Source organism: Balaenoptera ricei, chromosome 15, assembly GCF_028023285.1.
Source record: "Balaenoptera ricei isolate mBalRic1 chromosome 15, mBalRic1.hap2, whole genome shotgun sequence".
NCBI classification, from domain to species: Eukaryota; Metazoa; Chordata; class Mammalia; order Artiodactyla; family Balaenopteridae; genus Balaenoptera; species Balaenoptera ricei.
This window is the reverse complement of record NC_082653.1, coordinates 24,012,943-24,035,644: the sequence shown is the minus strand read 5'-3', so window position 1 is coordinate 24,035,644 and position 22,702 is coordinate 24,012,943. Positions and strand designations below refer to the sequence as shown.

Below are 22,702 nucleotides of genomic sequence, written 5' to 3'. Positions count from 1 at the left end.
GGCAGCTCTGCCCTGCTTGGGCTGTCACCTTAGTTCTATCCTTACCTGCCCAGTCGAGGTTTTGCTGGTAGGTAGCATGACACTCAAAGCAACTCTGTTCCTGCATAGGTTTTAGATGGATCTTAAAGTTTACTGACTCCCATCATCTGGAAGTCTGCAATCTAGATGCTAAGGAGGTAGCTATTGAAATTGAATGGGGAAGAAATTTTCAGATCCCAGTTAAAGGAAACTAATGTTTCCTGGGCTGTTGCTCTGTGTCAGGCATTATGTTAGGTGATTTACATATGTTATATCATTTAATCCTCATTGTAAGTCTGTGGTGATGATGGTAATAGCCCCCATTTGTTGAGCAGCTACTGTTTATCCTTTTCTAATCTAGCTCAAAGAAGGCCATATACCATCCTAGGCCCTTTGACCTCTTGAATCCCACTGCTAACTTTATTAAACACTTCAGCATTGCCTGAACATAGACACCCATTCATAAGCTATCTCCTTTAAGTCCCTCCACTTCCCCCCAGTAGTCAGGAGGAATCCAAGACTCCCGTGTTGGCAAAAGATGTCCTCTGCCCTTTGATATGACCTGGGTTTCTGAACACACAGTTCTTCAAGGGCTACCTGAAAGGGGAGCACGGTCGCCTTCTCAGTCTGTGGCGGGAGGTGGTGACCTTCCGTCGCCACTTCCTGGAAATGAAGTCAGCCACTGACAGGTCAGTGTGGAGGTATGACGGGAGGAGGTTTGCCCCTACCGACTCTATTCGCATGACAGTGGGGCTGCTATAGAAGGGAATCAGGTTGTGGGGGAAAGGCAGGGGTGGAAGAGTTGGTGGGGAGGGGTGGAATTGTTGGATTGTTGGATTGAGATGACTTTTCCCAGACCTGCTCCTCAGGCTTCCCTGGGCCTGACCTCCACGCTCCCTTTCCTGTTCCTGGTCCCTGTTGGAGTCTGCTCTTTCTTTGCTTGTACTCAGAGACCTGACGGAGCTCAAGGCTGAGCATGTGAGGCTTTCAGGTTCCCTGTTGACCTGTTGTCTGCGCCTGACTGTGGGAACACCACAGTCTCGGGAATCTGATGGATCTGGGAGACTGAATGGGAGCGAGCCATCCCAGTTGATGCTGCTACTAGCCAGGACCCAGGAGCTGGAGAAGGAAGCCCATGAAAGGAGTCAGGAGTTAACACAGCTGAAGAGTCAAGGGCATCTGGAGAAGGCTGAGCTTCAGGATCGGTGAGATGGCCTGGGTCCTAGGAGGGGTTCGCTAAGAGAAAGTTGACTCCTTTAGGGAGTCAAGATAGGTGGGGGAGATGTGAAGAGCATTCCTCCCACAAGAGGGGAAGGAGATGTGCCAGAGGGAGTCTAGTTTGAAACCCGGTGCCACAGCTGGGGCCTTGTCACTGCCCTCTGCCCGCAGACTCTCTTGCAGCTCAGTTTCTCTCCTGTTGACTTACAGAGCTGGCTGTAACTCTCCTCTATCAACACCAAACTATTTGCCATTCCCAGAACAGCCAAGTTCTTCCATGTTCCCTGCCTTTGTAGATGCTGGCCTTAGCCTGGAATGCCTCTCTCCCTTCTCTCTCTGACTTATCCTTTAAGGCATAATTAAATGTCACCTCTTCTATGACCTTGATAGCCTGTTACATTACTGTGCCCCCATATGGTCTTTTTTTTGTTGTTATATACATTTTTTTTTAATTAATTAATTTATTTATTTATTTATTTTTGGCTGCGTTGGGTCTTTGTTGCCACGCGCGGGCTTTCTCTAGTTGCGGCGAGTGGGGGCTACTGTTCGTTGCAGTGCACGAGCTTCTCATTGTGGTGGCTTCTCTTGCTGCAGAGCATGGGCTCTAGGCGCGCGGGCTTCAGTAGTTGTAGCACGCAGGCTCAGTAGTTGTGGCACGCTGGCTCCAGAGTGCAGGCTCAATAGCTGTGGTGCACGGGCTTAGTTGCTCCGTGGCATGTGGGATCTTCCCGGACCAGGGATCGAACCTGTGTCCCCTGCATTGGCAGGCAGATTCTTAACGACTGCACCACCAGGGAAGTCCCTGAGCCACTTATTTGAAGCTTCACTATCTGTTATCACACAGGACAAGACTAAGGACTAATCTGGCTTTTATGACCCATGCCCAAATCTTCCCTCCACTCCTCTGGGGATGGCAGAGTTTGTTTTTAAATTTCACATTAATTCATTCAACAAACCATTAGTGAGCACTGTCAGTAAGGCACTGTGCTGGAAATCAGGAATCAGAAATCCAACTCAGTCGCAGCTCCAGTCCACCCAGGAAGACGAACACAAATCTGAGAAGAGAGGAAGGAGCTCTAACAAAGGGCAAGGTGAGGGACAATCACCTCAAAGTCTCAATTTAATTTGACAAATCTACTAAAGAATAAAAAAGAGTTCAAGACAGAAGCAGGAATTAAAAAGATTACATAAGAAGTACGTTTTTACTTCTCACATTTAGTTTTGTTTTGGTTTTTGTTTTTTGCTTTATTTTATTTATTTATTTATTTTTGGCTGCGTTGGGTCTTCATTGCTGCACGCAGGCTTTATCAGTTTGCGGCGAGCGGGGCTACTCTTCATTGCAGAGCGCAGGCTTCTCATTGTGGTGTCTTCTCTTGTTGCAGAGCATGGGCTCTAGGTGCGCGGGCTTCAGTAGTTGTGGCATGTGGGCTCAGTGGTTGTGGCTCATGGGCTCCAGAATCCAGGCTCAGTAGTTGCACACAAGCTTAGTTGCTCCGCGGCATGTGGGATCTTCCTGGACCAGGGCTTGAACCCATGTCCCCTGCATTGGCAGGCAGATTCTTAACCACTGCGCCACCAGGGAAGTCCCCCGTATGGTCTTTTGACGTGCTTACAGCATTGATCTGTTGATTATTTAGTTTTGTTTGGGTTTTTTTGGTTAGGCTCTTTTATTTTTTGGATTATAATAAAATAGATTTTTTAAAAATGATAAGAAGGGCAGGGACATAAGCAAAGAGCTCCATTTGAATCTTGGGGCAAAGTTCAGTTTATACCCCATGGCTAGGGTTGTGTCACCACCTATTGGTGGAGTGTGTAAATTACAGTTTGTTTTGTTTGGGTTGTGAAGGCACTGGGAAGCACAAGGACAGAGACCATGTCTTGGTAAATTTTGTGTTCTAGTGCTTTCCACTTCACCTGCGATATAGTAGACACTTAGTAAATGTTTGTTGAATCATACAATAACTAAATGAATGACCATACAGTGAATTAAAGCTCTTAAAGATGATACAGAATAAAATTAGGAAGACTTTGAAATAAAAAATTAAGCTCCTTGATAACTTCATTCAAGAAATATTTATTTAGCTACCTATATAACACCAGGTACTGAGCTCCAGGATATGGTGTTAGGTGATAAAGATGCCTGGTGATTTCCCTGAACTTTGAGGTTAGTATCAGGGAGGTTGACCATAATCTTTCCCAATTCGCCCCTCCTTTTTCTCTATCAGAGTTAGAACCTTGGGCTTGAGGGACCTTGGGACTATCCCATGTGGCAATTCTGATGTTCTTGTTGGCTTCAGGGTGCTTGACTTCAAGATCAAGCGGGGTCTGGAAGGGCCTGGTCCAGGGCTTTCCTTCAGCTCTTGGGCCCCCAAACACGTGTTCCAGTCTTGAGATGTGGTAAATCCCTGCATGCATCTGAGTGGCTTTTGGCTCCCCCTCCCCGAGTTCAAGGCTATAGCATCATGTGTTCAGGGAGTGCAGGGGCTGGGGGCACCCGAGGGACTCTGGGGGGGTGGTAGTGGGGGTGTCTGGCCTGGGTTGGGGTGTGCTGCATAGCTCTGTCCACATCAGTGGGTGCCCAGGTAACTGTGCTATGCTCTTCTCTTCAGGGTGACCGAGCTCTCTGCTCTACTGACCCAGTCTCAGAAGCAAAATGAAGATTATGAAAAGATGGTAAAGGCTCTGAGAGAGACGATGGAGATCCTGGTACGTGATCCTTTGTTCTGGGAGAGTTGGGAGTGGGCCTGTAGATTCCTGTCCTTTATGGACAGAGAGTGCAGGATACCAGTTAAATGTTCCTTGATGAAATCCCCTAAAGCTAAAAAATTAATTTTGGTTGAATCTGAAAATTAATTAACTCATTCATTTATCCATTTAATAAACATTACCTGTCTACTATCCCTTCTATATTCCTAGGGAAACTATAGCAGTGCATGCATGCAGTGTGTCCTCCTCCAAGAGAGTGGGACACACATGAAGAGGCACACTAGCCAAGTAGGAGGGGGGGATGTCTGGAGAGATTCAAAACCTAGTCATAAGGGAAACGCCTGAGGAGCATGAATGTGGTTAGCCTGGAGAAGGAGGGCTTGAGGGAGACATGATGGCTGCCTTCACATAACTGAAGGACTGACACCAGGGAAGAGAGCTGGCTTGTTTAATGTTTGCCAGGGGGGCACAATCACTGCCAGTGACTACAAGTTACAGGGTGGTAGAGCAGCTAGAGCTGCTCGGTAGTTGAACAGTCTGTCTTGTGAAGGAGTGAGGTTTGTGTCACTGGCTTAACATCTGCCAGGGATGTTATCAAAGGGATTCTCTAAGGTTGGACGTTAGAACCTCTGGCTTGATTGCACGTTTCCTTTCATCTCTAGGAATTTTCAGATCTCTGATTTTAGGCAAATCCTGCACCCCTATCCACATACATATCCCTAGTCTTCTCATCCAAGCTAGGATCAGCTGGGAGCTAGACATGTTTATGCCTTTTTGGTTTCTTTTTGTTCAGGAATTTGCAAATTCATATGTCCGCAGGGCCCAAGTAATATAAATGAATGAAGTGGGTTCAGCTGTAAGGATTCTGATTTTCCAGTGCTGTCACATTTAGTTTTCAGTGTAACAGGTAACACTTGATCTCAATAGTAAGGAAACAATGAGGAGCAGTGAGGACTGCAGGACCCTGAAGAATATATGTCCCATCTGGAGGAGGCATCCACTATTCAACTTCAGTAAATTGTTGCCATGTAGGGATGGGGGCTGGTGTGGCCCATATTTTAACTTTTTGAGAGAAGCCAGAAATTCAGATTTTTATGAATTTTTATGAATTTCTCAGCTCAGACAAATCTCTCAATTTACAAATGTTGGTTCAAATTTTGTATAGGCCAAAAAAAGAAACATAGCTGTAAATCTGCGTCTTTAAGCCTTCACTAGCACAATAAGGTAGGAAGGAGGAGGGGACATTTTGAGAATTCAAATTTATTGCTGGCCTTGGGGCTAGAGGTTCCTCTGGCCTTAAGTCTCAAGTGCCAATTTGCTGTTCAGAGACAGCAGCCATCCTTCATCCAATGATGGCTCACATTTAATGAAGATTTGCTTTGTGACAGACACTGTGTTGAGTAATTTACATGCAGTTTTTTCATTCAAGCCTCAAAACAAATCTATGAAGTAGTTGCTGTTAATTATTCCTATTTTATTTTATTTTTTAAGTTTTTCCTTTTTTAAAAAAAATTTTTGGCTGCGTTGGGTCTTCGTTGCTGCGCAAGGGCTTTCTCTAGTTGCAGAGAGTGGGGGCTACTTTTCGTTGCGGTGCACCGGCTTCTCATTGCAGTGGCTTCTCTTGTTGCGGAGCACAGGGTCTAGGTGCGTGGGCTTCAGTAGTTGTGGCGCATGGGCTTAGTTGCTCCGCGGCATGTGGGATCTTTCCAGACCAGGGCTGGAACCCGTGTGCCCTGCATTGGCAGGCAGATTCTTAACCACTGCACCACCAGGGAAGTCCCTTATTTCTATTTTAAAGAGAAGGAAGCTCAAAGAAGGAGTTGCCTAAGGTTACCAAGCTAGTAAGTGATAGAGCAAGAACTCTTATCTAGGCAGTCTAATTTGGAGCTCTTAATCCCTTAATCTGAATTCTTAATCACCACATCACATTGTCTTCAGAATCCTGTGACAGTGTTAGCATACACATGTGGTCAGGGGAAAAGTGGGGTTGACAGAATAGACAGAATGAGACTCTGGTTAATTTGGGGCCTGGAATGATAAATTCTCTTCTGAGAGTTTGGCTCATAGGCTCTATTTGGTTCCCTGTCCAGGAGGCAAATCACGCAGAATTAATGGAACACGAGGCATCTCTAAGTAGGAATGCCCAAGAGGAGAAGCTGTCCTTACAGCAAATGATCAAGGACATAACCCAGGTACTGGTAAGCCTCCGGTTCACAGTAACTGGTCCAGCCTCACCCTCCCCAGACCTCCCCGTCCTCTCAGGTGCACCTAGAGGAGTCTGGACTTAGGGTCTTGTGGGGAGGAATTGTCTGAGTATATTTGAAGACTGGAACCCTAAGGAGTAGCTAAGCTTTCGTGTGTTGGCACTGCCTGCTGAAACGCCCTCTTTCTTACTGCTAGCTGCAGTTCTCAGGCAGCGGCTGGATTCTGGCCTTTGCTACCTCAGCAACCTCTTCTTCCTTCATTTATTCCTTGAGTGTTCAAGGGGTGCTAGTCTTGTTGCTCATTCTAGGTTTGGGTGACCGAAGGGGAAGAGTTGGTTTGAGGAGTTGAAGGAACCAACCTTTTTTGCTCTTAAGATACCCTCCTCCCAGCCCCCAGGGAGAGGACCTGAGAGAGGAGACATCAGGTTTGTCCAGGCTGGCATGGTAGTCCTCTCCATGGATTCTAGGCCTCGGTCAGTAGGATGGTGACCCTGCTGTGTTGGATTTCAGGCCATGGTAGAAGAAGAGGACAATATGGCCCAAGGCTCTGGTCATGAGAGCTCCTTGGAGTTGGACCCTAGTGGCTTCTCCTCCCAGTTCGATTCCCAGCAGCCAGACAAGGCTCTTTCTCTGGTGCGTTCAGTGCTGACTCAGAGACGCCAGGCTGTGCAGGTGAGAACCCCAGCACTCCTCCTCAGCCACAGGGATGGGTGTCTAAACTGACTTGGGCCCCAGGTACCCTCCTAGCCCAGACTGCCCCTTTTGCTACGTTGACCAGTCACAAAGTGTTTTGTCAGCACCCCGAAGTGCCCATTAGAATCTGTGTGTCTGCCCAGTTGTGCTCGTGGGGAGCAGGCACACTCTCCGTGCCACTGGCACGCTCCACTTTGATGCAGTCTTTACACAGCACTGTGCAAAGTGGAGCCCCAGGGGAGTGTGGGTAAGCGTTCCCCAATTCTAAGGGTCCCAGCCACGCTTACCACCCCCCACCATTTTACATTTGAAGATGATGGACTCTGACACTCTGGGAGCCACAGAACCCAGTCATCTCTGATGCTCTGTCTCCTCGACTGGTCTCATCTCTTTTCTTAGCTTCCCTTTGTTGCACCAGCCCCCAACCCCCTTGCCCAGCCCCACCTTCAGGCTTATGACATCCCTCCTCTGCCCTGCGCTCTTGTTCACCACCTCACCTCTGCTACTCTCCCTCCGCAGGACCTAAGGCAGCAGCTGTCAGGCTGCCAGGAAGCTGTGAGCTCCTTGCAGCACCAGCATCATCAGTGGAAGGAAGAGGGCGAGGCCCTGAGACAGCGGCTACAGCAGCTCACCGGGGAGCGGGACACCCTGGCAGGGCAGACTGTGGACCTGCAGGGGGAGGTGGACTCTCTCAGCAGGTGAGCGGGGGCTGTTCATCCCCCTCTTCCTCCCAGGCTCAGTCCCCGCCCAGCCCATGTGTTTGGTTGGCTGACCCTGTTCTTCCCTAGACCCAGAGCTGCTCAGGGCTGCCTTGCTTTGTGTTCTGCTGGTTCCTGCTCACTCAGTTTTGGTCTTTGTGATGATAAGAAAACAGTTTCCTGCTCAAAAGGGAAGATGAGATACTTAAAGGAAACATAAACCTCTCTCCTTTGACCCTGTACTGTCTGATTCCAGGAGGGCTTTTAGGTTCCAGGGTTTCTGCTCATGTCTGGTCTCCTTCCAGGGAGCGAGAGCTCCTGCAGAAGACCAGGGGGGAGCTGCAGCAGCAGCTGGAGGTGCTGGAGCAGGAGGCGTGGCGACTGCGGAGGACAAACATGGAGCTGCAGCTGCAGGGCGACTCTGCTCAGGGCGAGAAGGAGGAGCAGCAGGAGGAGCTGCACCTGGCCCTCCGGGAACGGCAGCGCCTGTGCGTGCTTGTGACAGCCCCTCCCCCCCCCACGCCCTCCCCCCTCTTAGAAAGTGGAGTAAATCGAAGCCTGGTGTTCGGGGGGGTTCACATTAGCTTACTGCTCCGTCCTTTGCAGAAGGATGAAAACAGAAAGTTCATCCAAGCATTGCTGAACACCCAGAAGGGCCGAGGCCCTGTTGGGGGTACAGAAATAAATAAGACACAGGCTCTGATCTCAAGCAGTTTGCAGTGTAATGGGGAAGTCAGACAAGTAAACCGTGGCCAGATGAAGTCTGAGCTAAAAAAGAGCTTCAAGCTAGGTCCTCTGGGAGAATAGGAGTAACAGTTAATTATTGAAAGCTTCATGGAGGAGAGGGTAGCCGTTGAGCTGGGCCTTGACATATTTTGATTGATAGAGAGTGGGACAAGGGCTAAAGGAACAGATTAGCAAAGAAAAGGAGTCAGGAACGTTCATGGCATGTTCAGAGGAGGCCGGGCTGGCCAAAGGGTAGGACTGATCCTGGGAAGTAATGGGAAATGAGCTGGTCAAGGAAGGGAATTCCAGAGTAAAGGGACCCAGCTCATTTGTAAATTCCCCGATACGATGTCATAGAAAAAGCAAGGACTTTAGAGCTGGGCAGAAGCTTGCTTTAAATTATGGCTCTGCCACTTGGACAGATTATTTATAAAATGGGGCTGATAATATTTCCCTTGAAGGATCTTCGGGGAGATTAAAGCAGTGTTTTGCAAAATGCCAGCACAGAGCCTGGCATATGGTAGGTCTTCAGTACCTGGTAGCAGGGGCTGTATCTTCTTTTTTTTTTTAATGAGCAGAGGTTTGTGTTTTTTTTTTTAATTAATTAATTTATTTTATTTTTGGCTGCATCATGTCTTAGTTGCGGCATGCGGGATCTTCATTGCAGCATGCGGGATCTTTTGTTGTGGCGCCCGGGCTTCTCTCTAGTTGTGGTGTGCGGGTTTTCTCCCTCCAGTTGTGGCGCACAGGCTCCAGAGCACGTGGGCTCTATAGTTTGTGGCACGCGGGCTCTCTAGTTGAGGCACGCAGGCTCAGTAGTTGTGGCGCGCGGGCTCAGTTGACCCACGGCATGTGGGATCTTAGTTCCCTTACTAGGGATCGAACCGGCGTCCCCTGCATTAGAAGGTGGATTCTTTACCACTGGACCACCAGGAAAGTCCCTGTGTCTTCTTCATCTTTGATGCATCCCCTCCTCACCGGTTCCCTAGCTCCTTCTGCCTAATAGGCACGAATAATGGAATCTTGAATGACTGCTCTAAGGATCATGACTTGCACAAGGAGTGGTCTCCCCTCTACTAAGGAAAAGGAGAGACAATCCACAAAGATAGTTTTATGTTTTTAAATTTAATTTGTGTGACTCGATAATACACTTATTAATATTTACATGATTCAGAAGTCAAAACTATTTTAAAAGGTATGCAAAGAGAAAGTACTACTTCCCTCTGCTTCATTCATCCCATATTCCTTCCTCCTGTTTGTAACCATTTAAATTAATTTCTTATTAATATGTCTAGTGCTGCTTTATGCAATATATGCATATATCCTTATTTCCCCCAATTTCTTGCATAAAAGATAGTGCACCACATATACTGTTCTGCGCCTTGCTTTTTTCATGTTATGTGTCTTGGAGACCTCTCCTTATCAGTTTTTAGAGACCGCCTTCATTCTTTTGCATTGCAAAAGCAATTACATTCCAGTTATCTTTTGGGGTGTGGCCACTCCCTGAGATTTCCTCTAGCCCCCTTCTGTTTCCCATCTTAGTCAGGAGACGCTGGCGGGCCTGGAAGCCAAACAGTCAGAGTCACTCAGTGAACTGATCACCCTTCGGGAAGCCCTGGAGTCCAGTCGCCTGGAAGGGGAGTTGCTGAGACAAGAGCAGACAGAAGTGACCGCCGCACTGGCCAGGGTGCGTGGGCCTCCCCCTCGCTGGCTGGGTGGGGCGGGCGGCTTGGAAAGTTGTGTCTCCAGGAAAAAGGCGCGCAGCCTGCCTCCTCCTTCATCCTGCAAGTCATGGCCCTTCCTGTTTCTTGCCTCAATGCCTAGTTTCTGCTTTTGGGTTCTGTCCCTCCAAACAGACTCTCTGTACTGGAATTAGAATGGTTTTCTAAAGTGTAAATCTGGTCATGTCAGTCTCCTTCCTAAAACCATTCATTGGCTTCCCAGCTCCTTGGTACCACATTCAAAGCCCTCTGCCACCTGCCCCGAACTGTTTCTAGCCTCCTCTTCACTCCAGATCCCTGTCCTAACGCCTCATATACCTTCATTCCTGCCACATAGCACTAATTGCATTCTCAGTTTTACCCGTTCTTTTGTGATTTTAATACTTTGTATGTACTTTTCCCTTTGCCTGGACTGCTTCTTTCCTCCCCTTTTAACCACAAACTGTTCCTCATCTCTCAATACCCAACTTAACTGTCGACTCTTCTACCAAGCATTTTTGATTCTCTCAAATTGAATTAATGCTTTCTTTGAGTTCCCAGAGCACTTTGTGCTTACATTGGCTATGGTGTCATCACAGTTGTAGTTGTTTATACATCCTGATGTCTGTGCCTCTGTAATGTGAGTTCCTCTCTTACTCTTCAACGAATGAATGGGTAAGTGAATGAATAAATGAAGGGAAAAGTTGTTCAGGATGTAAGGGAAGGAATGAAGTGTTAACTGATCTCTGTACAAGGAAAGCAGCAGATGTTGGGGATGTGAGCTGTTCACTGTTGCAGGAAAACTGGAAAATGAAACTCTTTAACTCTCTGCTTTTAGGCAGAACAGTCTATTGTGGAGCTGTCGAGTTCTGAGAACAGCCTGAAGACTGAGGTAGCTGATCTTCGGGCTGCAGCTGTCAAACTCAGTGCCTTAAATGAGGCTTTGGCCTTAGATAAAGTTGGGCTGAACCAGCAGCTTCTCCAGGTGAGCAAAGATTTCTCTGATCCACAGGGTAGGGCTGGGCCCTGACTGAGGGCAAGGGAGAGATAGACAAAGCTGATGCCTGTAACAAGGAACAGTTCTTAAATGGATCAGCCCAAGACAGATCAGCTCCCAAACATAGTCCTGGAATGAGCAAAAGGAACATTTATAGCGCAAAGGAGAGCAAAGATTACAAGGCCTGGGCTCAGCCATTAAAAATAGACCCCTCCCACATCTACAGCAGAACTACCTTTGGGCTTTAGGGTAAAATCATCAGGGCCAGGCCCATGTCCTCTGGAAGGAAGACTGGGTTTTAATCCTGTTGTACGAGATAACAGCAATCACAGAAAAGGATCTGTTGAAGAGCCCAAGTCTCAGAATTTTCTCTAGAGGTTACAGATTTAACACGTCTCTTCACTACCCCATTCCCTTGAGCCCCAGAAATGTTGTATGTTCCCTTATTCTGAACTCTTTAAGAGCAGTTTTTTTCTCTCTGTCCCCAGCATCAACCCATCTAGTACCTGGAGTAAAGACCCCAGACCAAATGTGTGCATAGTCCTCCTCTCTCGTAAGCACTCCTGTGTTCATCTGTGGAGAACAGATTCATATCTCACTTGGATTTCTGTCTCAGCACTTCATCTCTAAACCGTAACCCTTTGTCTTTGATGTCGTTCCCTTTTTGGCCAGTAGTTAGAACAGGAGAACCAGTCTGTGTGCGGCAGGATGGACGCAGCAGAGCAGGCAAGAAACACTTTGCAGGTGGGCCTGACAGAGGCCGAGAGGAACAGGGAAGCCCTGTGGGAAAAGAACACCCACCTGGAGACTCAGCTGCAGAAAGCGGAGGAGACCAGGGCTGAGCTGCAGGCAGATCTCAGGGAAATGCAAGACGAGAAGGAAGAAATTCAAGAGAAGCTAAGCGAGGTGAGAAGACAAAACTGCTACCGTCCCATTAAGGATGCTCACTGTACATGCTCATTGTACTTACATGCTCACTGTAAAAAATGAAAACACTACAGAAATGATTCAGGAAGGGAAAATCTCACTTCCTAGAAATGACCAGTGTTACTGGTTTAGGGTATGTCTTCCAGTTTTTTTAAAAGAATTCCTAGAGGAATCCTTCACTGATTCTCCATTGCTTCACATCCATCAGTTTGAATTAGATGCCTCTCCTGTGTTTTCTGATAATACATCGTGTTTATTCAACCACCACACCCTTCATACTATATTATAATTATCTGTTTTTATGTGTCTCCACCATTAGACCAAAAGCCCCTTGAAGGCCAGACTATGTCTTACTTGTTTTTATAACTCCAGCTTTTAGTCCAGTGTGTAACACATAGCAAGGGGCTCAGTGAGTTGTTTCTGAACCAGTGCCCCAACTCAAAGGTCATCTTTCTTCTCTACCAAGCTTCTCATTGCCCTAGTAATTATACATAATCTCCCTTCTCAGAGCCTTTTTCTCAGGGCACTGATCACTTTCTTCCTGGTATTATGTGTGTGTCTTACCTCTCCTTAAGACTAAAAGCTCCTTAGAGGTAGATCTCTTGCAGCCGTAGTACAGGGTATTGCTCAAAGGAGAGCATGTTTCCTGAGCTGGGACTCTGTGGGTTGATCAGGGGAATAGATAAATGGTACTTGGTGTGAGTGGGCAGTGCTCAAGGCTCACAGAGCTGGGTCCAGAATCTGAGGAGCCCATGGCCCTCATCTGGTGATAGCAGCCCTGGGGGGATCCTGCCTCGCTCTTTGTCCCATCAGTTCTTCCCCTCAGGCACATCACCAGCAGGAGGCAACCTTAGCTCAGGTGGAGCAGCTGTATCAGGAGGCAAAGCGACAGGAAGAGGCGCTTGCCCGGGAAGTCCAGGAGAAGGAGGCTCTAGCGCGGGAAAAGGCGGCTCTCGAGGTGCGGCTGCAGGCTGTGGAGCGGGACCGGCAGGACCTCTCTGAACAACTGCTGGGGCTCAGGTAGGGTCCAGACCCGGTTCTGCCAAGGGCAGAGAGAGCTTTGCAAGGCAAGGGGGAGCCAACCTAAGTTCCTTGCCCAAAGTATATGGGGCCTAAATGAGTTATGAATTTGTAATTGCCCCCCCCCGCCCCCAAATTCTCTCGGTGACAAGTAGTTAGAACCCAGTTCCTCTTAAGGAAGGGGCTTGATGGGTAAGAACTCTCCCGATTCCTGAACCTGACAGCTCATGCAAGGAGCTACTGGAGAGCAGTCTGTTTGAGGCCCAGCAACAAAATTCTCTGATAGAGGTCACCAAGGGGCAGCTGGAGGTCCAGATCCAAACCGTCACTCAAGCCAAGGAAGTAATCCAAGGTGAGAACCCAACTGGGATGGGCACACTTCATTCCACAGGGATGTTGAAAGCTAGGAAGACAGTGGGAAGCTATTAGAGCCAGGCCCAGGGCCTCTGAGATGGGAGTTCCTCATGAGGTCTGGGGAGAGGGGTGAAAGATGGAGGGCAGAGGCTCAGAGACAAGACCCTGTGCCTGGCATCTTAGGGGAAGTGAGGTGCCTGCAGCTGGAACTGGACACTGAACGGAGCCGGGCAGAGCAGGCACGGGATGCGGCAGCCAGACAGCTGGCCCAGGCTGAGCAAGAGGAGCAGGCTGCGCTGCAGCAGCTGAAGTCAGCCCATGAGGAGGAGGTGAACCGGCTCCAGGAGAAATGGGTAGGTGGTAGTTGCGGCTGGGGGATGGGAGGGACAGACAGCAGCAGACATTCCTGCTTATAAAAGTGAAATCTGAACAGGACTAGCCTGGTTGGTCACCACAGTGCAAAATGCAGCTTCTAGCTAGTAAATGAGTTAATATATGGAAAACACTAATAATAGTTCCTGGCATACAGTAAGCTCTATATTTGTGTTAGGTGTTATTGTTGTTGTTGTTTCTGTATGTATAGAGACTTAAGAATGGATCCTGGGATTTAAGATTGATAAACTGGCCCAGGGTGTAAAGGGAGCAGAGCCTTGGACCTATTCGTGCCCAATTCAGAACAGTGTTTCTTTTGTCTTTTAATTATTTAATTTAGTCCATTTGCTTTTATTGTGATTATAGGCATATTTGGATTTATTTCCACCATCTTATGCTATTTGTCTTGCCTTTTTACACCTTTTGGGGAGGGGAATTCACCTTTCTTAACTTCTTTTAGAGGGTTATATCAGATTATTAAATGGTATTCTTTTCTCACCTCTTTTTTTCTCTCTACTACTTTGGATGATATGTACTCTATTTTTTATTCTTTTCATTGTTCTTTAATATTTTTAAATACATACTTAATAAAATCTCAAGTTAATCAGTATATTTACCCTTTTCCTGAATGACACAAGGACCAGAGAACATTTTACCTGCATTCACTCCTCCCAGCCTATCAACTGTATTAGTCATTGTGTTTAGTTATTACTAGTTGTTAACACCATACATTATGTATTTTGATTATTTTATACAGTCAATAATTGTTTAGATACACTGAAAATTTTACGAGGGTTTTTTTGCTCACCATTCCTCCTTGCGTGTCAGGCTTTCTATTTGGATTTGTTTTCCTTGAAGTAGAATTTCCTTTGGTGAGGGTATATTGGTAGTTAATTGTCTGAAAATGTCTATTTTACTTTTATTCTTTTTTATAGCTTTTTCCTTTTTTTAATTTTATTTTTTTATTGAAGTATAGTTGATTTACAATGTTGTGTTAGTTTCAGGTGTACAGCAAAGTGATTCAGTTATACATATATATTATGTCTATTTTTTTTGCAGATTCTTTTCCCGTATAGGTTATTACAAAGTATTGAGTATAGTTTCCTGTGCTATATAATAGGTCTTTGTTATCTCTTTTATATATAGTAGGTATATATGTTAATCCCAAACTCCTAATTTATCCCTCTCACTTTTATTCTTGAAAGACAGTTTCACTGGGTATAAAATTCAGGTACAAATTCTAAGGTAACCGTTATTTTCTGTCAGCACACTGATTATTCCGCTGTTGGTATTGAGAAGCCTCTAATTAATTGTATGTTAGAACTTGGTGTAACCTTCAGGTATCTTAACTTTCTCTCTTACATTTTCCATGTGTACTTTTTCTACACTGTATTCTGGGTGGTGTTTTTTCAGATCCCTCTTCTATTCACTAATTTCCCTTTTCAACTGTGTCTAATCTGCTTTATAGTCTATTCACCAAGTTTTAAATTTTATGTATTAAATATTTTATTTCTCAACATTCTGTTTGGTTATTTTTTCAAATCTTCTTGGTCATTTTGTAGTGTCTTCTCCCTAATTTATATTTGCAGTCCCCTCTTTTATTCTTTAAACACGTGAAACATACTTTTATGCTGTCTAATAATTCCAACACCTAAAATCTTTTTGGATCTCTGTTATATGTTGTTTCCCTTGGCTGTCACTGATGACCTTGGCCCCTATGTGTTTTTTGATTCCTGACTCTGAACTCATGTTCTCTGGAAATTTTTCTGTGGGAATCCTTTTAGGCCTGAGGCAAAGGAGATTTTCCTCAGAGATTTGCTTTTGCTTCTCTGAGGAAGCTGAAGGACTAGCATCCCAGGACCACCTTAAAGTACAATTTCTGTTTAAGTTTTTGGGCCACATTCAGGCCCTGAACCCACATGAAGACCAGCTTATGGTTATGAATTCTCAAGTGATAGATAGATAGATAGATAGATAGATAGATAGATAGATAGATAGATAGATAGATATTAAAAAAACCCTTTGTGAAGGTTAAAACAAATTTTCTTGCTATTCCCTTCTATACAGTGTTTTGTTTTCTCTCTCCCCCACTTTTTCTCTCTCCCTTTTTCTTCCCCTTTTCTCCCTCTCTCAGGTTTATCCATTTACTGAGGACTGTAGCCCAGGGATGGGTGGGTGTTTTTCTGAAGAGCCACACTGGGCCTTGCAGACCATACAGTCTCTGTCACACTCATTCTTCTCTGCCCCTCTAGTGCAAAAGCAGCTGTAAATGACATGTATGTAAATGAGCATGGCTGTGTTCCAATAAAACTTTATGTATGGACACTGAAACTGAATTTCATATAATTTTCACATGTTACAAAGTCTTATTCTTCTTTTGACTTCTTATCAACCATTAAAAACATAAAAACCACTCTTAGCTCACGGGGCCAGGTTTGGCCCACATGCCATAGTTTCCTGACCCCAGATAGCCCTTTGGAGGTCCAGCCTTATGTGGGAATCTCCTGTCAGGCTCCCCACCCTTTGTTTTCTGTTTTCTTTGCCCACATAGCCAGAAAATAAATTTCAAGGTTATTAGGTATAGTAAATATCTCCAGTGGAAAGCCTGTTCTGTGCTCATTTACCTCTTTAAATCACAAGTCTTGCTTTGATTTTGGCTCCAATGAAATTTTCATTATTTTCCTGCTGGCTCAGTGATACATTAAAATATATACTTAATAGTTAAATTGGCATTTTTTGTTTGTTTGTTAGTTTGTTTTGCCCTTTTACAGGTGGAGGGTTCAGAGAGCTTGTTTGTCAGATTTCTGGAAATGAAAGTTGACTTGTGCCTTGTGTGTATTTGTGGTTTGATAGTTATTACAAGGCAGACTTGTTGGCAAGATGGTAGCCAGAAGTTTGCCTCTTTTTAGACTTATGTGCCTAGATTATAGTAGGTACTTCAAAATATTTATTGAATGACCAGTGTCCAGAGGCAGTTCAGTTTCCCAGCAAGAATCAGGCATACCACCCACCGAAAACCCTACAAGTAAAAGAAGCTATAAAACTTCTGAATGATGTGTTACCACCTGATGTAGACTTGGTATCCGTGAAGGACTAACCATCTCATGGCCACACCTGAATCATGGGAAAGTCTCTCCATCTTTTCTTTTCTTCTCAGTCAGATAATCCCTCTGACTTCTGATTGTCTGACTTTATGATCTCCCTACTGATTGAAAGGGTTGAAAGTCCTCATAACTCTTGAGAGTCTGTTAGTTTTTTGTTTTTTGGCCACGCCACACAGCATGCAGGATCCTAGTTCCCTGACCAGGGATTGAACCCAGGCCCTTGGCGGAGTCCTAACCACTGGACCGCCAGGGAATTCCCAGACAGTCTGTTAGTTTTAACAGTGCCTGCCTTGTCCTGGAATCCTACCAATTAGAAAAACTCTTAGGGGTTATATTCTCCATTCTTCCATCTAGTGTCTGAATCCCCTTTAATAGCAGTGATAGTGGATACTTACTTACTGAGCACTTTCCCGTGCCAGGTACCATGCTGAATGCTAGTCACGTTATTTCAGATAGCCTACACAACCACCTAGTGAGGAAACCGAGACTGAGAGAAGTCACTCAGGGTTATCTGGCTGAGAAGTGGTAGAGCAGGGATTAACCATTTCTTAGCATTTATGCTATGTCCACTTCTACAATATCCCTTCCAAGGGTTGCTTAGCTGTATTCCGTCCATTGGAATGCCCATTTATTTTTAGATAGATCTAGTTATTAGAAAATTATTCCTTAAGTTGAGCCAAAATCTATTACCTGAAACAAATCAGCCTTAGACTTGCTTGAAACACCTCACCAACATGGTTGCTTTCCTCTAGACATGATACACGTCACTCATGAACCAGTGTGCAGAGTATTCTGATCCACAAACTAGGCAGCAACGCTTGACTGCTACTTCCTGGACATCACAGAATTAGCTCTTCTGGTAGCCATAACTCACTTCTAACTCATATTGAGCAAATGGGTCAGTTTTGTTTTGTTTTTTTTAACACTTAACTACTATTAAATTCATCTTTCCCATATTCTTACAGTTGGCTTTTTGAACCAGAGTGTATGATTTGATATTCATAGCTGTTCTATAACTGTGGTATTATAGATGACTGTTCTTAAGCATCTTAATAGTCCAGTAGCTGAAATGTGATTCATTCAAGCAATGCTGAGTTCTTACTGTCTGCCAGGCACAATGCTGGGCGTTGAGGATACAGCAGAGAGCAAAGTAGACATGGTTCTCCTGATGGAGCTTCAAGTCTTGGGGGAAGATAGGTATTAAATAAATTAATACATAAATGAGTAACTGATGATGGAAGTTCTATGAAGAAAAAGAACTGGGTAATAGAAGAAGAAGAACAAAGGGGGACCATTTTGAGCGTATGGTCTGGGAAGGCATCTATGAGGAAGTGTCATTTAAGCCATGAGTGACGGTGGGGTGGGAAGAGCAGTCCAAGTAGAAGGAAAGCATGAGTCAAGGCCTTAAGGAATGGAGGTGTGTGGTGTCCTCCAGGACCTGAAAGGAGGCCAGTGCAGCCAGAGTGTAGCGAGTGAGGGGAGAGTGCACAAGACGATGTTGGAAAGGGGTGAAACACTAGAGGCCTTCCCGCTAAACGTGGACAACTACAGACTTACAAACATTTTAAAGGAAAGGTGATGAAGATGATGATAGCTATTGTCTACTGAATGCTTTCTGGGTGCTCAGCACCACTTAAAGCTCTTTACACGACTTCACTCGTGAGAACAACCCTAGGAGGAACCTGTTGTTATCCTCATTTTTAAAAAAATTTTTTTAAATTTTATTATTATTTTTTACACATGATTTATTTATTTATTTAGGCCACACCGTGCAGCTTGCGGGATCTTAGTTCCCGGACTAGGGACCAAACCTGCGCCCTCAGCAGTGAAAACGCAGAGTTCTAACCACTGGACCTCCAGGGAATTCCCTGTCCCGTTTTTATAGATGAGGAAACTGAGGCACGGAGATGCGATAGAAATGAACTGAGGTCACACTAGTGGTACGGGGGTAAAGACTGTAACCTAGGCAGCCTGGCTCCAGTGCCCTCACCACCACCCTGAGATCCTAATAGAGGGGCTGGATTCGTCTAGGAGATCAGGGAAGGTGTCGGTCACTGATGGACCTCTGGGAGGACCGGGATGCCCCATGCTAACGCTCTTGTGTCGTGTAGGAGACAGGCTCGGCCTGGCTTTCTGGGAGGCTAACCCTGTCACCCTGAGCAGGGGAGGGGGGACAGCAGAGAGCAAGTCCGCCACCTCAGTTCACTGTTACAACCACCAACCATGATGTGCTTGCTTTAAAATAACAGATATTTGTAGCTTATATGAGGGACAGTTGCGCTTTAGAAAACACTTTTCCATGTATTATATCATTTGATTTTTTTTTTTAATAAATCTCATTTGATCCTCATAAAATTTGGCAAGATGGGCAAGGCAGGATGATTAGCCTCACCTCGCAGATGAGGAAGCAGGCTTGTCACGTGAGGCACCGAGGTCACACAGCTGGTGGGCAGTAGGCTTCTTGCCCTAACCCGGTTCTCCTTCTGCCTCCTCTCCTCACCCCCTCGGCTCTAACGGTGCCTCCTTCATGCGACCAGGAGAGAGAGCGCTCCTGGCACCAGCAGGAACTGGACAAGGCTCTGGAGAGCCTGGAGAGGGAGAAAATGGAGCTGGAAACGAGGCTGAGGGAACAGCAGGCAGAAACGGAGGCCATGCGGACACAGAGGGCAGAAGAACAGGCCGAGGCCGAGAGCGCCCTGTGCCAGGTGGGCAGCTGGGAGGCTGGGCTGCACGTCCACCCTGTGATCCCCCTACCTTGGACCACTTCCTTTCCCACTCCCGAGGGTGGTGCTGCAGGGGCTTCCAGAAGAGGATGTAGCTTCCCGCTCTGCTCCCCATGAGCAGGTGATTGGTACCGTTAGCTGCACGGCCGGCGGTATGTCCTACTTCCTGAGGGAGGGCTGTCGTTTACCACATCCTGTCAGCTTGCAAACCAGCAGCAATCTTCGTACTTCCTGGCTCTCAGTCAGTGGGTCCAGACCTTCCTTCACCCTCAGCCCCCACCCCATTTGCTAGAAGAGCCCTAGAGCAGCTGGCGTGTGCTTGTGGCCTAGTGGGTGAGCATGGTGACCCCTAACCCAACAAGCCCTTGCCCTCCTGCCCCTCCACAGATGCAGCTTGAAACAGAGAAGGAGAGGGTGTCCCTCCTGGAGACACTGCTACAGACCCAGAAGGAGCTGGCAGATGCCAGCCAACAACTGGAGCGGCTGAGGCAGGACATGAAGGTTCAGAAGTTAAAGGAGCAGGTATGGAGGGTGGTTCTGGGCAAGGAAGAAGAGGCAGCATTGATTTATTCATTCACATTGACCTGCTCTTTGGCACTTCTTTGCACCGGGTCCTGGCTAGGTGCTGACATTTGACCCACAGAAAGGTGTGGCACAGCGGTGAACATGACAGTCATGGAGTTCTAGTGGCAAAGCAGACACAAAATAAGTGAGATAATTACAGGTTGTGATAAGGGCTGTAAAGGAAATAAATAAGATGGTGTAATTGAGAGTGATTCAAAGGAGGCCTCTTTGGACAAGGTGGTCATGGAGGGCCTCACTGAGAAAATGACATTTGAGCTAAGCCATTAAGGTGGAAGAGCCAGACCCATAGAACAATAAGGATGAACCTTGAAAGCATTATGCTAAGTGAAAGAAGCCAGTTACAAGAAGCCACACAGTGTATGATTCCACTTGTAGGAAATATCCAAAACAGGCAAATCTACACAGACAGAAAGTAGATGAGTAGTTGGGAGTGAGGATGGGGGATGGGGAGGGTACAGGATTTCTTTCTGGAGGTGATGAAAATGGTAAAAAATGATCATGGTGACAGTTGCACAACTCTGTGAATATACTAAAACCATTGAATTGTATGCTTTAAATGAGTAAATTGTAGGGTATGTGAACTGAATCTCAATAAAATCATTAAAAGGAAAAGAAAAGAAGCCAGCCACTTGAAGAACAGTTTAGGCAGAGGAAATAGCTATCATAAGGGCCTGGGACAGGCAGAAAGGGCCTGGGACAGTTCAGGACAGACAGGAGGCAGCATGATAAGCTTGGGGGCAGGAGCCCTTTGTCAGCCGTGGTAGGACCTTGGACTTTGTTCTAAGGGCAGTGGGAACATGTTGGATGGTATTTGAAAAGCAGGAAAAAAAAAAAAAAAAGCAGAGTGGGACATGACTTATTACGTATATATTTAAAAAATACTTTAGCTGCTGAGGGGAGAATTTTGTGTGTGTTTGTGTTTGCCTGCTTGCATGTGGGCATGGTGGCATGAAGTGGAAGTAGGGACACCCAGCAGGAGGCTGCTGCAGTGGTCTGGGTAAGGGACCCTGGCCGAGAAAGCCTGGGTGAGCAGTGCACTTGGGGAGGGAGGAGAGGGAATAGGAGGTGAGGACTTGAGGTGACAGGGTATCATGGAAAAAACGTGGATAGCTGGGCCCTGCCTCAGCTTTTGGCAACACAAGCAAAAAACCAGTATTTATACAACACGGATTTCTGTAACATGGATTTCAAGACCCAGGAAGCTTCCTTCTACTCCCTGCTGTCTTCTCCCTTTGCAGGAGACCACTGGGATGCTGCAGACCCAGCTCCAGGAGGCTCAGCGGGAGCTGGAGCAGGCAGCCCAGCAGCACAGAGACAGCCTTGCTGCCCTCCAGGAAGAGGGCGGCACCCTGCTGCAGGATAAGATAGACCTGCAGAAGCAGGTCCCTGCTCCTCTCTCCCAGCCCAGCACCCTTCCCCAGCACAGCCAGGCTCTCCCACTCCCCATGGCAGGACGGGGGAACCTTGGCTGCCTGCGCCTGGGAGGGGGAGGGAAGCCCCAGTACTGAGTGGAAAAGTGAAGGGTGCTCAGAGCTGCGCATGTGCCTCCCAGATCCCTGGGGTAGTTAGTAACCTCTCTCAGTGGGGACCACAGACCTCATATTTTCTTGGCAGCCCCACAGACCCAGCCTCCCCATAGATCCAGTATTTTTATACCAGATTGCTTTTCCTTCTCAAAATCCTATATCAGATGATGTTCGGATTGTTTATTTAAAAAAAAATACAATCACTTGCTCATCACTTGGCCTTTGGACAGAGTTACATTCAGCCAAGGTTTTTGTTTGTGCCTGCCTCTATACAGCATATGTGAGGCTGGGGAGACAGGGGACTAGGCTGAATGGTACTGGCAGAGGGAGGTGGTTAAGAACAGCATGTTAGGGTTGGCAGAAACTCCAGAGCTTTGAAAATGGGCTGGTGACTCTGGTAAACCTTGAAGGACCCTAAAGCCCTAGGTGAGAAGCATCCTCCCACCAACCTTCCTGCCCTTGGTCCTCATGCCCTTGACTTTGCAGGTGGAGGACTTGAAGTCTCAGCTGGTTTCCAAGGAAGACTCCCAGAGGTTGGTGGACCAGGAGGTTCAGGAGAAGCTGAGAGAGGCCCAGGAGTGTAGCCGAATTCAGAAGGAGCTGGAGAGAGAGAAAGCCAGGTAGGCTAGACAGGCCATGGAGTTGGCTTTTGCCTGTCTGGATCCAGGGGTCACTGTGAGGTTGACAGTTTGCTCAGGTCACCTAACCTCTCACGTCTCCAGCTCTGGGTTGTACAGGTAGCTGTGTGGAGAGGGCATGGTCCTTGTCTCCAAAGCTCATGCTTCATTCATTTAGCAGATATTTAGAGAACATGTAGCATGCACCAGACACTATGCCAGGGGTTGGGGATATATTAAGACAATAGAGTCTCTGCCTCAGTAGAATTTATAGTTTTGTGGGGAAGACGTTAATCAAATAACCCCCAAAGGAAAGTATTGCAGATTATGTTACCTGGAGTCTGAGGACGGAGAAATCCTTTTGTTGATGAAACTAGAGGCAGGAAGACAAGGTAGGAGACTGGTACAATTGTCCAGATTAAGAGAACCAAAGCTGAACCGAGGTAGGGTCGGAGGGAAGGGGAGGAGGGAAGGGGTTTAAGGGGTGTTAGGGGAGTTGGAATCAGTTATTTGT

At 46.6% G+C, this 22,702-nt stretch overlaps 1 protein-coding gene across 12 annotated transcripts in view; it reads left to right on the top strand.

Moving 5' to 3' along the window:
• The window catches only part of CEP250 (centrosomal protein 250), a 50,208-nt gene that overhangs the window by 10,006 nt on the left and 17,500 nt on the right, over positions 1 to 22,702 (top strand). For 7 of the 12 annotated variants that reach the window (XM_059898814.1, XM_059898815.1, XM_059898816.1 and 4 more), the window contains 17 exons: positions 601 to 707; positions 969 to 1,223; positions 3,846 to 3,942; positions 6,033 to 6,140; positions 6,657 to 6,818; positions 7,359 to 7,537; positions 7,843 to 8,025; positions 9,806 to 9,950; positions 10,802 to 10,948; positions 11,636 to 11,866; positions 12,714 to 12,907; positions 13,132 to 13,259; positions 13,445 to 13,614; positions 19,275 to 19,442; positions 19,848 to 19,982; positions 21,284 to 21,427; positions 22,058 to 22,191. In XM_059898814.1, coding sequence (XP_059754797.1) covers positions 601 to 707; positions 969 to 1,223; positions 3,846 to 3,942; positions 6,033 to 6,140; positions 6,657 to 6,818; positions 7,359 to 7,537; positions 7,843 to 8,025; positions 9,806 to 9,950; positions 10,802 to 10,948; positions 11,636 to 11,866; positions 12,714 to 12,907; positions 13,132 to 13,259; positions 13,445 to 13,614; positions 19,275 to 19,442; positions 19,848 to 19,982; positions 21,284 to 21,427; positions 22,058 to 22,191 — 2,687 coding nt within the window. Of the gene's footprint in view, positions 1 to 600; positions 708 to 968; positions 1,224 to 3,558; positions 3,634 to 3,845; positions 3,943 to 6,032; positions 6,141 to 6,463; positions 6,572 to 6,656; positions 6,819 to 7,358; positions 7,538 to 7,842; positions 8,026 to 9,805; positions 9,951 to 10,801; positions 10,949 to 11,456; positions 11,514 to 11,632; positions 11,867 to 12,713; positions 12,908 to 13,131; positions 13,260 to 13,444; positions 13,615 to 19,274; positions 19,443 to 19,847; positions 19,983 to 21,283; positions 21,428 to 22,057; positions 22,192 to 22,702 lie in introns of those variants that run through there. The other 5 variants (XM_059898813.1, XM_059898817.1, XM_059898818.1 and 2 more) reach the window with 5 other exon arrangements.